General features: G+C 27.8%; 1 protein-coding gene across 1 annotated transcript in view; it reads left to right on the top strand.

Annotated features, from left to right (window-relative positions):
- Positions 1 to 15,933, top strand: part of LOC111630035 (eukaryotic translation initiation factor 3 subunit L-like) — a 42,837-nt gene that overhangs the window by 11,178 nt on the left and 15,726 nt on the right. Inside the window, exons 4-9 of the mRNA XM_023374037.1 lie at positions 974 to 983; positions 1,434 to 1,503; positions 1,575 to 1,648; positions 11,749 to 11,829; positions 11,896 to 11,986; positions 12,068 to 12,222. Of these exons, the coding sequence (XP_023229805.1) occupies positions 974 to 983; positions 1,434 to 1,503; positions 1,575 to 1,648; positions 11,749 to 11,829; positions 11,896 to 11,986; positions 12,068 to 12,222 (481 nt within the window). The remainder of the gene's footprint in view (positions 1 to 973; positions 984 to 1,433; positions 1,504 to 1,574; positions 1,649 to 11,748; positions 11,830 to 11,895; positions 11,987 to 12,067; positions 12,223 to 15,933) is intronic.

Here is a 15,933-nt window from a genome sequence, read left to right as displayed (position 1 = left end):
ACAGCCATTTCAGATTAAAAATTACAAATATAAAAGATTTATATGCACTTTTACACCTTTTTTTTTTTTATGACTTAGTGAATTTATCATCATTTTTACATTGTTTATTATACCACTATACTTGCAATAGTTTTAAGAATAAAAATGTGTATTATTGGAGCTTTGTTTTGTAGGAATGATTTGTTTCATATTGAAGTCAAATGATGAAAGGTATCAGAAACAAATTTTGGAATACATGTTATTACAATTTTTATGATGACTCGGGATATCTTCTAATAACTTTGAAGTTAAGATTTAGAACAATAACATGTATATAACTTTGAAGTTAAGACTATTTACAAAAATATACATTTTCAAGTCTATCCATTTATCCTTTAACACAACCACAGAAGTAACAGTTACATTGGATTGAAGAAAAAACTTCATTAAAAAACAAATAATAATAGGTAAAAATTCACAAAGTTAAAAATGATATCAAACACCAGCTTTTTATTTAAGGATCCGACGCTTTTACATTAAAAACAAGAGTAAATCTTCTCACCATATCATCAAATCCCTAACTGCTTCTAGCCCTCTGATAGTAGGTACGAGTTATTCATTTCATTTGCATATAATTACAATTTTCATGATGACTCAGGATAACTTTGATGAATAAGTTGTACTTACCACCAGAGGGCTAGAAGCAGTTAGGGATTTGATGATATGGTGAGAAGATTTACTCTTGTTTTTAATGTAAAAGCGTCGGATCCTTAAATAAAAAGCTGGTGTTTGATATCATTTTTAACTTTGTGAATTTTTACCTATTATTATTTGTTTTTTAATGAAGTTTTTTCTTCAATCCAATGTAACTGTTACTTCTGTGGTTGTGTTAAAGGATAAATGGATAGACTTGAAAATGTATATTTTTGTAAATAGTCTTAACTTCAAAGTTATATACATGTTATTGTTCTAAATCTTTTTTTATGAATTATAGTATAAGAAAAGTAGTGTATTCACTTATAAGTTTGCTTTAAGTAGTGCAGAACTTCAGTTAATTGCTTGGATAATTGGGTTTCTACTGTATTTAAATCACTACTTCAAAATATTTCATTGTGAATAAATTTGTTAAGACTGTTACATTAATCATTAAAAATATTTTATTCTTGTTTGTTTAAAGTAAAATTATATTTATTCTATCTTAAACTTTTGATATGAATTTGATATTTACTGAACAACATTGTTGATATTATTTACATATATCATATTTATTATGTTATAAGTGACTGACAATTTCTTAAATAAATATTTATGATATAAATTTAATGATTACTTCTATTATTTTACATTATTTTGTCAGTAATTTCAGTAGTAATTATCATATTTTATTATTTGAATTTAATATATATTACTGAATAACATAATATTGATTTTTTTTTATGTTTTTATTTTTAAAGAATGGGCCCACTGTCAATCAACGTTTTGAATCTTATTACAATTACTGTGATCTTTTCAATTGTATTCTCAGTAAGTATATTTAAAAATCAAAATATAAAATTTATTTTGATAAAAATTTAATTTTATGAATCAAATTGAAGGTGCTGAAGGTCCCGTTCCTCTTGAGTTACCAAATAGATGGCTTTGGGAAATAATCGATGAATTCATTTATCAGGTTAGTTAATCAGACAACTAGAAATTTTTCCATCAAACATGATGGAATACTTTTTATCAGAAAGTAGAGCTTGAGAAGAGTAGAGATTTCAAGAAATTCAAGAAGAGTTGCTATTTCTACAAATTAAGTAGTTTATACTCAAGCTTACATTCTGATACTATTTCTGCAGCACTTGACAAAAGCATTCCTATTCGATGTTGCTCAAATCAAACTTCATGGCCTTCAGAGGTCTCGGTTGTTCTTATTCTTTTAGATCTAGAATTTACCTGACCAATTTTACTCTTACACTTTCCCTTAGGCACTTTATCTTATTTTTTTTTAAATATATAAAATAGCAAGTCTTTTTAAATCCATGTTGATAAAACAAAGATGAATTGTATGTATATTAGATGAGCGATAACACTTTCTAAATAACAGACTCGTTAGATTATTACTTCCAGTTGGATAATAGAACGTCACATGGTCCCTATGGAAACATTTTTAAAAAAAGTTATTATAGAAGTGACAGAAAGCAGCTATCTTCCTTTAAAGTCTAAATTTTAAATTTAATGAAGTAAGTTTAAAAATACGCCATTTGCTAAAATATTTAAAAATGCAACTTAAGGGAAAGTTCCTCATCAAGCATGAGCATTACTGCAATGTAAGTGCAATCACCAATCCAAAATCTCTAAAATGTTTATTCTATAGCTAATATTTCCATAAAATAAGTAGTCTATACTTTTCAACAAAACACACGCAAAACACCTTATAAATGTGCAGCCGTATTTATTAAATTCAAACTTACCTGACCAATTTTACTCTGACACTTTCCCTTAGGCACTTTATCTTATTTTTTTTTAAATGTATAAAATAGCAAGTCTTTTTAAATCCATGTTGATAAAACAAAGATGAATTGTATGTATATTAGATGAGCGATAACACTTTCTAAATAACAGACTCGTTAGATTATTACTTCCAGTCATATTTAATGACCTTTATCAAGAATAAATGGAAAAAATTATATTTGGGTTCTAATTTTCTTCAAAAAGTAAGAATTCCATGGCAGTTGACTTATATTCAGGTCAATACAGTATTTAATTTGACTATGTTTTAATTTAAGAAGAAAAAAATTATCATTTATATGAGGGGAGTCCAATATTACAGGTATAGGACAAAATTACACTAACGTTTATAATTTTAAAAAAATATTTAATACATTCCACAAAAACTACATACATTTGTTTATTTCTCAACATAATTGCCTTAAATGTTGAGAAATTTATCCCAGCATGATACTAGTTTGAACATCCCTTCATGGTACTGTTGCTTGTCAAGTTGTTCAAAGTAGTCCACAATGGTATCTTCCAATTCCTCCAGATCTGCAAAGCGTTTCCCTGCCAAAAATTTCCTTAAGGATCCGAATAAATGAAAATACGAGGGGGCTAAAGCTGGATTATACTCCACGTGTCAAATCAAACCAAACTGTGGTTGGCACAGTGGAATTGGAAGGTCCTGCAACTTCCTCCGTATAGTCCAGATTTAGTTCTCCATTGGATTTTCATTTATTTGGAACTTTAAAGAAATTTTTGGTGGGGAAACACTTTGCAGATTAGGAGGAATTGGAAGAGACTGTTCTGGACTACTTCAAGCAATTTGACAAGCAACAGTACTGTGAAGGGATGTTCAAACTAGTGTTATGCTGGAATAAATGTCTCAACGTTTACGGCAGGGGTGTCCTTATGCAGCCAAGACAAGTTCCAATGCAGCCCGATAAATGCGTAAACAAAACCGACAAATGTTTTAATATTTTTATTATTTATTTATTTCAACGGCATAAACTCAAAAAAAGAAGTTTCACAAAGCCGTAATCTTTATTCATATTTTATTTTTGATTGAAAAGGAAATATTTTTGAATACTTGGAGATGTGTGGATGATGAAGAATTACTAAATAAAGCTGGAGTTGTGACTCAAAGGATTTTAGACCCAAATTTGGAAAAAGGAGGAATAGGAGAGAAAGGACAAAAGATAAAATGAGAAAGGTTAAATAGATCTTCTGTTATGTAAATATTGACCATTAATTTTCAAATCTTTCTCACTTCTTTATCTTTTGTCCTTTCTCTTCTTTCCCTGCATTTGAGTCTATAATCCTTTGAGTCACAACTCCAGCTTTATTTAGTATTTCTTCCAGCATTGCAAGATTTGGCTACATTGTGCCAAATGTGGCTACTTTTTTTAGTTTGACGTAAAAAATATCGTTTGATGCTTTGGCTACATCTATATATATATATATAATAATTGACATGTGTGTCCCTATATTTCACTTTTCAGCCAAAACTACACATCGCACATGGATGGTGTTTGTATGTGGTAGTAGCCCCAAATCTCCATTCGTGCCTATGGTGGTTGTGTCTCAATAGTTGTAAGGGTGCGGGAGATATGGGGGCTTAAAGTGGTTGACTTTGAAGATTTTCTATTTCGATTTTAAAAATGTTCGAACCGTTTTAAATTCGAATTGGTTCGATTATAGAACGATTGTAAACGTTCCAGAAAATTGATCAAATTGAAAATAGTTCGTTTGACTGGACGTAAAAATTCTCTAATTAGTTTGGAAACNTAATTAATAAAAAAAAATTGTAAAAAGTCACATATAATATTTAATACAACAATCAAGATGTCATGTAAAGATTGTCATAATAATGGAATATATTTTAAATTTGATATTATATAACAGTATTCATTATTTAAGATAATTGGCTAATTAGATAAAACCACAGAACACTGATCTGTGTCTGACGAATGAGTTGGCTACATGGAAATCTGCCTAAATAAAAAAAATCCTTGCAACCAAACTGGCTGCGAGATCTCACTTGACAGCATCAAAATACTTAAAAGGGAAAAAATATTATTAAAAGAAAATTTTACGAACATATTGAAATTATTAAAACTAAAGAAACACACAGAATGAACTTAAATACAGGTGCAGTCATAAATATGAATCTTTCGAAACAGAGTAATTTTCTGTTGAAAATAAACCCATTCAAAACGGAAACCTGCCAAATCAGAAAAATATTCAGTACCATGTAATTTTGGTTTACACAGGTTTTACTATATTTATTTATTTATTTATTTATTTTTTTCATAAGAGGATAGTAGTTTTATAGTTATAAGTTTAATGAATTGATTTGAGGGTAAAAATATGAAATGTAAGTATGTNACCCAAATAAAACAAATATTTGTGTTTTTCAAATAAATTTTTGTTTCTCTCTTTTATAATAAATGAATTTATCCATTTCTAAGTAAAAATTGAAAGTGTCCGTAAAAGTAATTTTTTAAAATAACCCTTTTTGTGATAAAGTTTTAATACTTATTATTACAATCTAGACGTGTTAATCCTTAAATATACTTGTATATTAGGCCACAAGTATATATAATATATACTTGTGGCCCAAAACTCCTTGACTTCTTCCAATGCGGCCAGAGAAACAAAAAGATTGGACCCCTGGTTTATGGCAATTATGCAAAAAATAAAAGTATGTAGTTTTTGTGATTAAGTAAATATTTTTTTAAATCATAAATGTTAGTGTAATTTTGGCCTGTACCTTTACTATCAGACTCCTCACAAATAATATAAAAAAAAACAATCAAATAATAATGTGATTTTACATTGACGATTTTACTTTAAGAATAAAAAATTCTAAATAAATACCTTGTAAAATTCAAAAACAAAATTTATATTTATTAGAATTATTGAATTCTGGCCAGTAAATAGTTAATTTTTGAATTTAACAATGAATATCAAATGTTTAATCTTTTATTTAATGCTTATTTATGGAAAGGTTTTGATATTGCAGCATATACTAATAATGCATAATATTAATTTCTAAATGACAAATGAATCAACATTTTAAGCCTGCAATAAAGCATTTCACTTTATATGATTAAATATAGTAAGATAAATTATTGTATTTTCTTAAATAAAAATTAAATTTTAATAGTTATTTGATAATAAAATATTATATTTTAGATTTAATATACAATTTCTTTAAACAGATGTGTAACATTTTGAAATTAGTATAAAAAATTAAGTCTTTTCCAAGGAGTCAAACTACTTTTAATATTAACAANGAAAGAGTGCCCTGTATGCTTGCGTACATGCTTACAATTAGACTGAAAAGTAAAGGATTAGCAGAGCAGTAAAGTAATAAATTGGTACAGTAAGAAAGAAAGAGAGAGAGAGAATGAATGAATGTTTGAAATAGAATAATTCTTTGTAAAATTACATGTTACTCTACTCAGATTTTTTTCCAATTTTTGAGATTTACATAACTGCAAATTTACGAGAGTCGTGTGTTATGTAACTCTGGATATTACTGTACTTTATGATATTTTAATATGTAAATTGCATGTTAAATATTAATTATTACTAAGTTAATTAAAGTAATAGATTTATAAATATTGTTTGATTATATTCTAGAAATGCCAATTATCTAACCAAAATATAACACAAATGAATTTATAAAATCTAGGACTACTTTTATTTTTTTATTGAAAAATGAATTAATTTTTTATGTTAATTATATTTTTCAGTATGATCCATATGCGTATCATATGAATAATTATGATTATGATCCCCATGGTAAGCATATATGCTTTATGTATTTATTTTATGTTTAAATAATGATTGAATTGCTGTCAAAATTTCTCATAACTGTTACCGTAGAAGTTAAAAGATATTTTAAGTCAATTACACATCAAAATTCAATTTTTATAAGACAAATAATGGATACCATGAAATGTTAAGATTATTAGTATATTTTTTAAGTTCTAGAACTATATTAATGTTTACAAAGAAAGCAGCATTCACATAATATACATACTTTTATTTTTTTCTCTTGTTATTCATAATTGTCATTCAAAGTAAACTAAAATGATCTGCTTTTGATTATTTTTAATTTTATAAGAATAGAGCCAGGTAAAATATTCTGAATATACCAAGAAAGTAGGCTATAAACAATTGTAGATTTGGCAGATTAAATTTATTAATAACTGAAAATTTAAAAGTTAATTGTCAAATATGAAAGTTTCTTTAGTTTTCATTTAAGTGCATTAGCACTTTTACTGTTCAGTGACTTAATAAAATATATTCACTTGTTGAATGACTGAGACAGTTGAGGTTTAAACCTACTGCTCTAGGAAACCTGGGATTGAATCTGGGTGGTCAAAAATCCCAAGGAAGATTTTTGGGATAGTTTAACTGGATATGTCAGGTCCTGTCTCTCACCACTAGATTGTCCCATTGATGGCCAAACACATGATGAGTATGGGAAAAAGACCCCTTTGTGCTCACAGGACAGAAAAAGCTTAAAAAAAAAATACTGTATCAGAATAATTTTGAAATTGTATAACAAAATAAGAACTGTCTAGTATAATATATTATTAAAATTTGGAAATAGAAACTCTATTCAATCAAAACAAAACAGACCAAATTATAGAAGTCATTAGTTTTATTTAGCAAGAATATTTTCAAACCTCTCAGTCTTACATCAGCAGCATTTTAAAGGTAATTTCTAGATCATATGAATTGAAATTAAAACTTAAATATAATTTATATTCTGTAGTTTAAATGTTTTAAACTATAGAGTATGGTAGTTAATAATGAAATAATATTTTGATTTTTAGTCATTTGATCTGGAAGTTCGTTTTAAAGTATAGTTGATGTTAAACTGAGAGAGTCAAAATGGTTTCTACTAAATAAAGCTAATAACTTCTATAATTTAGTTTTCATTGTGTTTGATTCCTTGATATTTTTACAATAGAGTTTAAATTAAATTATTAAAATGATTATATATTTTTTAATGAATAAATTATAAGTAGATATAAATTATCATATAGTAAAAGAAAACTGTTTAAAATTTTTCAGGTCCAAGTTATGATTTGGAAAGGCAATATTCTCAAACATATAAAATACCAGAACCTGTTTGTAAATTTTTAGTCCATTTGCGTAAAGCAATTAGTGACGGAAATGCATATGAAACTCAAAATTTATATGAAAACAGGTAAAGTAATTTAAATTTAATAATTTTCAATATATATATATATATATACATACATTTTAAATCTTTATGGACAGCACAATATAAAAATAAAAATAGATTTTAATACATTCATTTTACAATAAATAATATGAATATTTTTTGTAATGAAATTTAATTTTACTGTTTGAATGATAACTATTGTTTAGTATTATGAATTATTAATGCAGTAGAATGCACTTATTGTAAGTATTTTGTAACTCATCTATATTAATCACAATAACTGACTGATAACATTAAGTAGAATAAATAAAATAAGATTACAGTTAGTAGAAATTCCAATTTTATTGACTGATATTAAAAAGACCTGTTATAAAACAATTCAAAACTATATAACTTGAAGGTTTATTAATTATAATTGTTATTACAGTAGAGCGTCGATTTTCCGAAAGTCAATCATCCGAAAGAATTTCAGTCGGCAAATTTAAATTTTTGCCAGTGGTGTGGTGCTTCAGTCTGTGGCTATGTCTTGGGCTACTCAAATATTTTACGTTTTTGATACTAAATTAACATCTGAAGTATNGAACTTACCTGACCAATTTTACTCTTACACTTTCCCTTAGGCACTTTATCTTATTTTTTTTTAAATATATAAAATAGCAAGTCTTTTTAAATCCATGTTGATAAAACAAAGATGAATTGTATGTATATTAGATGAGCGATAACACTTTCTAAATAACAGACTCGTTAGATTATTACTTCCAGTTGGATAATAGAACGTCACATGGTCCCTATGGAAACATTTTTAAAAAAAGTTATTATAGAAGTGACAGAAAGCAGCTATCTTCCTTTAAAGTCTAAATTTTAAATTTAATGAAGTAAGTTTAAAAATACGCCATTTGCTAAAATATTTAAAAATGCAACTTAAGGGAAAGTTCCTCATCAAGCATGAGCATTACTGCAATGTAAGTGCAATCACCAATCCAAAATCTCTAAAATGTTTATTCTATAGCTAATATTTCCATAAAATAAGTAGTCTATACTTTTCAACAAAACACACGCAAAACACCTTATAAATGTGCAGCCGTATTTATTAAATTCAAACTTACCTGACCAATTTTACTCTGACACTTTCCCTTAGGCACTTTATCTTATTTTTTTTTAAATGTATAAAATAGCAAGTCTTTTTAAATCCATGTTGATAAAACAAAGATGAATTGTATGTATATTAGATGAGCGATAACACTTTCTAAATAACAGACTCGTTAGATTATTACTTCCAGTCATATTTAATGACCTTTATCAAGAATAAATGGAAAAAATTATATTTGGGTTCTAATTTTCTTCAAAAAGTAAGAATTCCATGGCAGTTGACTTATATTCAGGTCAATACAGTATTTAATTTGACTATGTTTTAATTTAAGAAGAAAAAAATTATCATTTATATGAGGGGAGTCCAATATTACAGGTATAGGACAAAATTACACTAACGTTTATAATTTTAAAAAAATATTTAATACATTCCACAAAAACTACATACATTTGTTTATTTCTCAACATAATTGCCTTAAATGTTGAGAAATTTATCCCAGCATGATACTAGTTTGAACATCCCTTCATGGTACTGTTGCTTGTCAAGTTGTTCAAAGTAGTCCACAATGGTATCTTCCAATTCCTCCAGATCTGCAAAGCGTTTCCCTGCCAAAAATTTCCTTAAGGATCCGAATAAATGAAAATACGAGGGGGCTAAAGCTGGATTATACTCCACGTGTCAAATCAAACCAAACTGTGGTTGGCACAGTGGAATTGGAAGGTCCTGCAACTTCCTCCGTATAGTCCAGATTTAGTTCTCCATTGGATTTTCATTTATTTGGAACTTTAAAGAAATTTTTGGTGGGGAAACACTTTGCAGATTAGGAGGAATTGGAAGAGACTGTTCTGGACTACTTCAAGCAATTTGACAAGCAACAGTACTGTGAAGGGATGTTCAAACTAGTGTTATGCTGGAATAAATGTCTCAACGTTTACGGCAGGGGTGTCCTTATGCAGCCAAGACAAGTTCCAATGCAGCCCGATAAATGCGTAAACAAAACCGACAAATGTTTTAATATTTTTATTATTTATTTATTTCAACGGCATAAACTCAAAAAAAGAAGTTTCACAAAGCCGTAATCTTTATTCATATTTTATTTTTGATTGAAAAGGAAATATTTTTGAATACTTGGAGATGTGTGGATGATGAAGAATTACTAAATAAAGCTGGAGTTGTGACTCAAAGGATTTTAGACCCAAATTTGGAAAAAGGAGGAATAGGAGAGAAAGGACAAAAGATAAAATGAGAAAGGTTAAATAGATCTTCTGTTATGTAAATATTGACCATTAATTTTCAAATCTTTCTCACTTCTTTATCTTTTGTCCTTTCTCTTCTTTCCCTGCATTTGAGTCTATAATCCTTGGAGTCACAACTCCAGCTTTATTTAGTATTTCTTCCAGCATTGCAAGATTTGGCTACATTGTGCCAAATGTGGCTACTTTTTTTAGTTTGACGTAAAAAATATCGTTTGATGCTTTGGCTACATCTATATATATATATATAATAATTGACATGTGTGTCCCTATATTTCACTTTTCAGCCAAAACTACACATCGCACATGGATGGTGTTTGTATGTGGTAGTAGCCCCAAATCTCCATTCGTGCCTATGGTGGTTGTGTCTCAATAGTTGTAAGGGTGCGGGAGATATGGGGGCTTAAAGTGGTTGACTTTGAAGATTTTCTATTTCGATTTTAAAAATGTTCGAACCGTTTTAAATTCGAATTGGTTCGATTATAGAACGATTGTAAACGTTCCAGAAAATTGATCAAATTGAAAATAGTTCGTTTGACTGGACGTAAAAATTCTCTAATTAGTTTGGAAACGGGGGACCTAATTCTTGCATTCTGTGCTATAAGGGTGTGGGAGATATGGGGTTGAAAGTGGTTGACTTCGAACATGTGTAACAATGGAAGTGTCAACAATAGAAGTGTTAACAATGGAAGTGTTGAGTAACAAAGGAAGTGTTAATATAAAGCGGCATGCAAGATTTACAGGCAGTGTTTTGCGTTTTTGCGGGAAATCGAACATATTTTTTAGACTCGTGTAAAAATTCTCTAATTAGTCTGGAAACGGGGGACCTAATTCTTGCATTCTGTGAAAACGGGTAAGATTGGCTATAATGTAATTATCTTAATCTTCACTATCGTTACTTTTTGCCCAGCGAAGCGTCCTTGCAGCTAGATTCTAGATTACTTAGAAAAACAATCTTTTATATATAAAAAAAAAAACTATATTACATACAAATAAAAACCCAGCAAAGCGGGTCCTTGCAGCTAGTATTATTTGTAAATATATTTGTTGAATAAAAATGCATTTTAAAATAGTGTTTCATTGCTTTTTATTAACCAGAGACCCAAATAAAACAAATATTTGTGTTTTTCAAATAAATTTTCGTTTCTCTCTTTTATAATAAATGAATTTATCCATTTCTAAGTAAAAATTGAAAGTGTCCGTAAAAGTAATTTTTTAAAATAACCCTTTTTGTGATAAAGTTTTAATACTTATTATTACAATCTAGACGTGTTAATCCTTAAATATACTTGTATATTAGGCCACAAGTATATATAATATATACTTGTGGCCCAAAACTCCTTGACTTCTTCCAATGCGGCCAGAGAAACAAAAAGATTGGACCCCTGGTTTATGGCAATTATGCAAAAAATAAAAGTATGTAGTTTTTGTGATTAAGTAAATATTTTTTTAAATCATAAATGTTAGTGTAATTTTGGCCTGTACCTTTACTATCAGACTCCTCATGTAATATTAATTTTAACAAAATAAAAAATAAAAAAATTCAGTCAATTCAAACTTAATTCTAAACAGTATTCAATGCTAGTAATTTAATTAACATTGAAGTTTTAAAACTATTTAGAAATTGCATAAATAAATGTTTTTCTTTTACTATTAAAATTTATTAAAATTCATTTTTAATTCTAATGTAAAGTTATAACTGAAAATAATATATATATATATATTTACAAAATTTATTATAGTTTCAGGCATTTGGACATTATCGTAGCATGTTAGGTAAAAAAAGTCCTGAAGAAATTGAATTGCTCCGATCGAATCCAAAGGTTTGTTGGAGTTTTGTGATATATTGATGAATTGCTTAATCTTTATTTGTCATTTTATATTTTCAGGTGTGGAATGTCCATAGTGTATTGAATGTTTTACATTCACTTGTAGATAAATCAAATATCAATTGCCAATTGGAAGTGTATACAAGTGGAGGTATAAATAGATAATTAAAATGAATTTTGAAAATGAATTCCATAATCTTTAAACTTGTTTATTATTATTATTTTTATTTAGGAGATCCAGACAGTGTAGCTGGAGAATTTGGTCGTCATCTTTTATATAAAATGCTTGGTTATTTCAGTCTTGTTGCTTTACTTCGTCTTCATTCATTGTTGGGAGACTATCATCAAGCCATAAAAGTTTTAGAGAATATTGACCTTAATAAAAATGTAAATATTATTATTTTAATTATTTGGCTATATATATTTAATACATATATAATTAGTAGTTAAGCTGTTCTAATTGACTTTCTCCTATATTGTGTAATTTATTCATATAAATTTTCATAGTGAGCTTGAATACTTTTGCAAAACACATTAAAAATTTATTTAGTTTAAATATTTGGAGTTATAATCATATTTTTACTAAACATTTAGTAAATGTTTATTAAATTACTTTTATCAGTAATTACTTTTATCCACATAAGTTCATTTCTAACAAATCCATCTTTTATATTAAACATTATGCTTGTATCAAAAATAAGTTGTTTTTATTTAAGTTAATGCTAAATACCTTGTTTAATATTTAAATTTTTTCTACAATTTAAATATTTAATAATAATCTTTGATGTTGAATTTTATTGAAAAAAGTTGTTAGTGGATTTTAAATACAATGATATTTTAACCAATTTGTTAGTAAAGTTTAAATGTAGGTATTCCTGCTTAACATCAGTAATCATCTGGCCAGATGGTCAAATCAGCTAAGGTTAAGGGACCCAGGATTGAATCCAGGCAGTTGAAAATCTCCAGGAATTTTTTGAGGGAGGTCTGTCCTGGATATGTTGGGTCCTGTTTATCACCATCCAGTCACCCATTGTGGGCCTGGCCAAACCCACCATGGACCTGTTAAAAGGCCCTGTTACTGTCTAAAGTGGAAAGAATTTTTTAAAAAATCAGATATTCTGTGCATAAATATAAACCAGGAGCCTATTACCATCATTTTGAATGTGGAAAAATTATAATGCATTACAGTGTCAACCCAAAACTCCTAACTAATCTGGAAAATTAAGTTAAACACAATATAATGTCTGTACTGTGTTTAACTTAATTTTCCAGATTAGTTAGGAGTTTTAAGTTTTTCCTACCGTGTTTCCCCGAAAATAAGACAGTGTCTTATATTAATTTTTGCTCTGAAAAATGCGCTAGGTCTTATTTTCAGGGATTGTCTTATTTTTTCCAGGAAGAAGAATTCACATTTATTATTGAACAAAAAAATTCCCAAGTCGAACTTAGACGAGAGGGACGTATATCCGGTGTGTCGAACTGTCGCCTTTTTATAGCGTCAACATCGGACTCGATGACCAATTAGTGCTTACTGAACAGTAGCACTATGCAAATGTCATGTGGCATGATTCCCGGCCGACCAATTAGCCATCACCAGCCGTAACGTTATGCAAATCTGTGATTCCCAAGCCATAGTCTTATGCAAATCATGCCGTGTGGCGTAATTGTCTGCTGACCAATCAGTGGCTGTACTTTCAAAAAGCCAACAGCCACTTTCAACCATCTGTCGACTAAAAAAAACCTTAGCTAGGTCTTACTTTCAGGGGGAGGTCTTATATTTCGCAATTCGGCAAAATCTGTGCTAAGTCTTATTTTCTGCGGATGTCTTACTTTCGGGGAAACACAGTAACAAATTTCTATATTGCTGTGTTATTTGCCATTTAGTATTTAAAATGTAATGTTTACAGTATGGCATGAAGACTATATGCTATTGCATACAAAACAATTGTTTGTTAACAACCATATTAACTGTTTGGTGACCAGAAGTAAAACATAATATAGACATTATATTATGTTTTACTTCTGGTCACCAAACAGTTAATATGGTTGTTAACAAACAATTGTTTTGTATGCAATAGCATATAGTCTTCATGCCATACTGTAAACATTACATTTTAAATACTACATGGCAAATAACACAGCAATATAGAAATTTGTTAGGAAAATAAATGCAGATAAGATTTATAATAAGAACAAAGAATAAATTACAGAACATAGTCGTAACAATACTTTTGGTGTTTCTGTAAATTGGAGAATTGCTTGATTACTATTAGTGACATCATGAAAGCATGTTTAGACATTGTTATAGGAAGAATTGTTATGATATGAGTTTGTACTATGCTTCTTCTAACATTAATTACATACGAGACACATTTCTTTCTTGACACTCACAAGGAAACTGTCGGAGTGTCTTCTAATAAATTTTAATAAAATTTAGTTAATAACTAAGTTAAAAGTATACAAACTCTNTATTGTGACAGCATCACAATGCTGGGCTACAATTTTTAATCATATTTTTAATTTATTTAATTTCAAATATATGCTCTTCACCTCAAATTAATAGTGGTTTGCTCGTCATTACATCATACTTTTCCTTTAACAATAGAGTTGTGTCAGTCATCTATCTAACACCTTTCAAGGAAAATTTTTGAATTGAAATAACTTGAAATAACAATATTCATGTTATTTCAATTCAAAAAATTTTCATCAGAAGTTTGTATATAGTTAGTTAATCAGGGTCTTTTGCTCCTAAGATTTCCATATCTGGTCTTGACAGACATGTTGGATGATTGGAGTGGGAATTTATAGGTCTACAATTTTTTTCAAATTGCAGCCCAATAATTAGTAGTTTGATTTTTTAGTCTGTAAAGTGTAAAAATCTTCATTTCTATTTAGTGCTATACTGTGCAGAATATAATTTAAATGATGTCCCTTCTATACTAGTACCCAAAGTCTGAAAATTATTTTTGATTATAAGAAAATAACCCAAAAGAACTAAACTATATATATATATTTCATGTATTATTTTAAAGCAGCTGCTTACCATATGGGTGAGCAACACCAGGAAGTTTTTGTGTAGTCTGTTTTGGATACATTAAGCCTTGATAGGCCTGGAAAAAACCCACTACAGGGCAAATAAAGGCAAAAAATGAGATATATATATATTTAGCTGATTTTGTTTTTATTGTAAGAAAGAACATTTTATAGAATATTTTTTACTAATAAAACTTTAGTTTATTATTTAATAATTTATCAAAACAAAACATTCTCAATTGTGATATACCTAGCTTTCCTTTATGAGATCTTTTATATTGTTTATGAATTTAATATTTAAGTCTGTATGTTAATTGTGTGTATATATTATTTATTATTAAAAACTACTTTTTATAGAATATAAAAAATTACAATTACCAGATTTATAAAAATAAAAAAATAAATAAAATTTAAAAATATATTAAAAAATTAGTTCTAACAACACAAAAATTGTTTATTTTAATTAAAAATAGTAAATAGTACATAAGGAAATATTTTATTTAGGAATATTATAGATAATTATTTTTTTTCTGTTTAGATGAAATTTTCCTCATTTTATATAAAGAACTTTATTATCGTCACATTTATGCAAGAGTACCGGTAAGATGTAATAACCTGAATTATAAGTTTCAATTTTGTTACAATTTACTTTATTGAAAACCATTTTCCTGTTTCTCACTTAATAGATATATAGATATAACACATTAGATTGTGTCATTTTAATATTGTGAGTAGACAATAAACTGAAAGTGAGTTGAATTCCCTCTCTATAAATATGAAAGATAAAGTAAGAAAAAAGAAAATGTATAAATAAAATTCTACAGATATTAATCTGTATGATAGATATTAGCTATTGTTATTTTGTAATATTGGTCATATCTATTTTTTATATAAAAACTTAAAAATTATTTTAAAGATTTTTATGGAGTTTTGTGCTTAACTTGAAGCTTTAAATACTTTGATTTCTTTAAATATTATAATGTTATTGAATGAAATGTGTTTTAGATAGTGAATAAAAACAGAGAAACTGTAACTTGGTATTTTAATTTTGAATATTTATTTAAA

This window comes from Centruroides sculpturatus, unplaced genomic scaffold, assembly GCF_000671375.1.
Source record: "Centruroides sculpturatus isolate CEXI.00-Female unplaced genomic scaffold, Cexi_2.0 scaffold646, whole genome shotgun sequence".
Lineage (NCBI taxonomy): Eukaryota > Metazoa > Arthropoda > Arachnida > Scorpiones > Buthidae > Centruroides > Centruroides sculpturatus.
The sequence above is the reverse complement of the archived record's forward strand: the minus strand, read 5'-3'. Positions and strand labels throughout refer to the sequence as shown.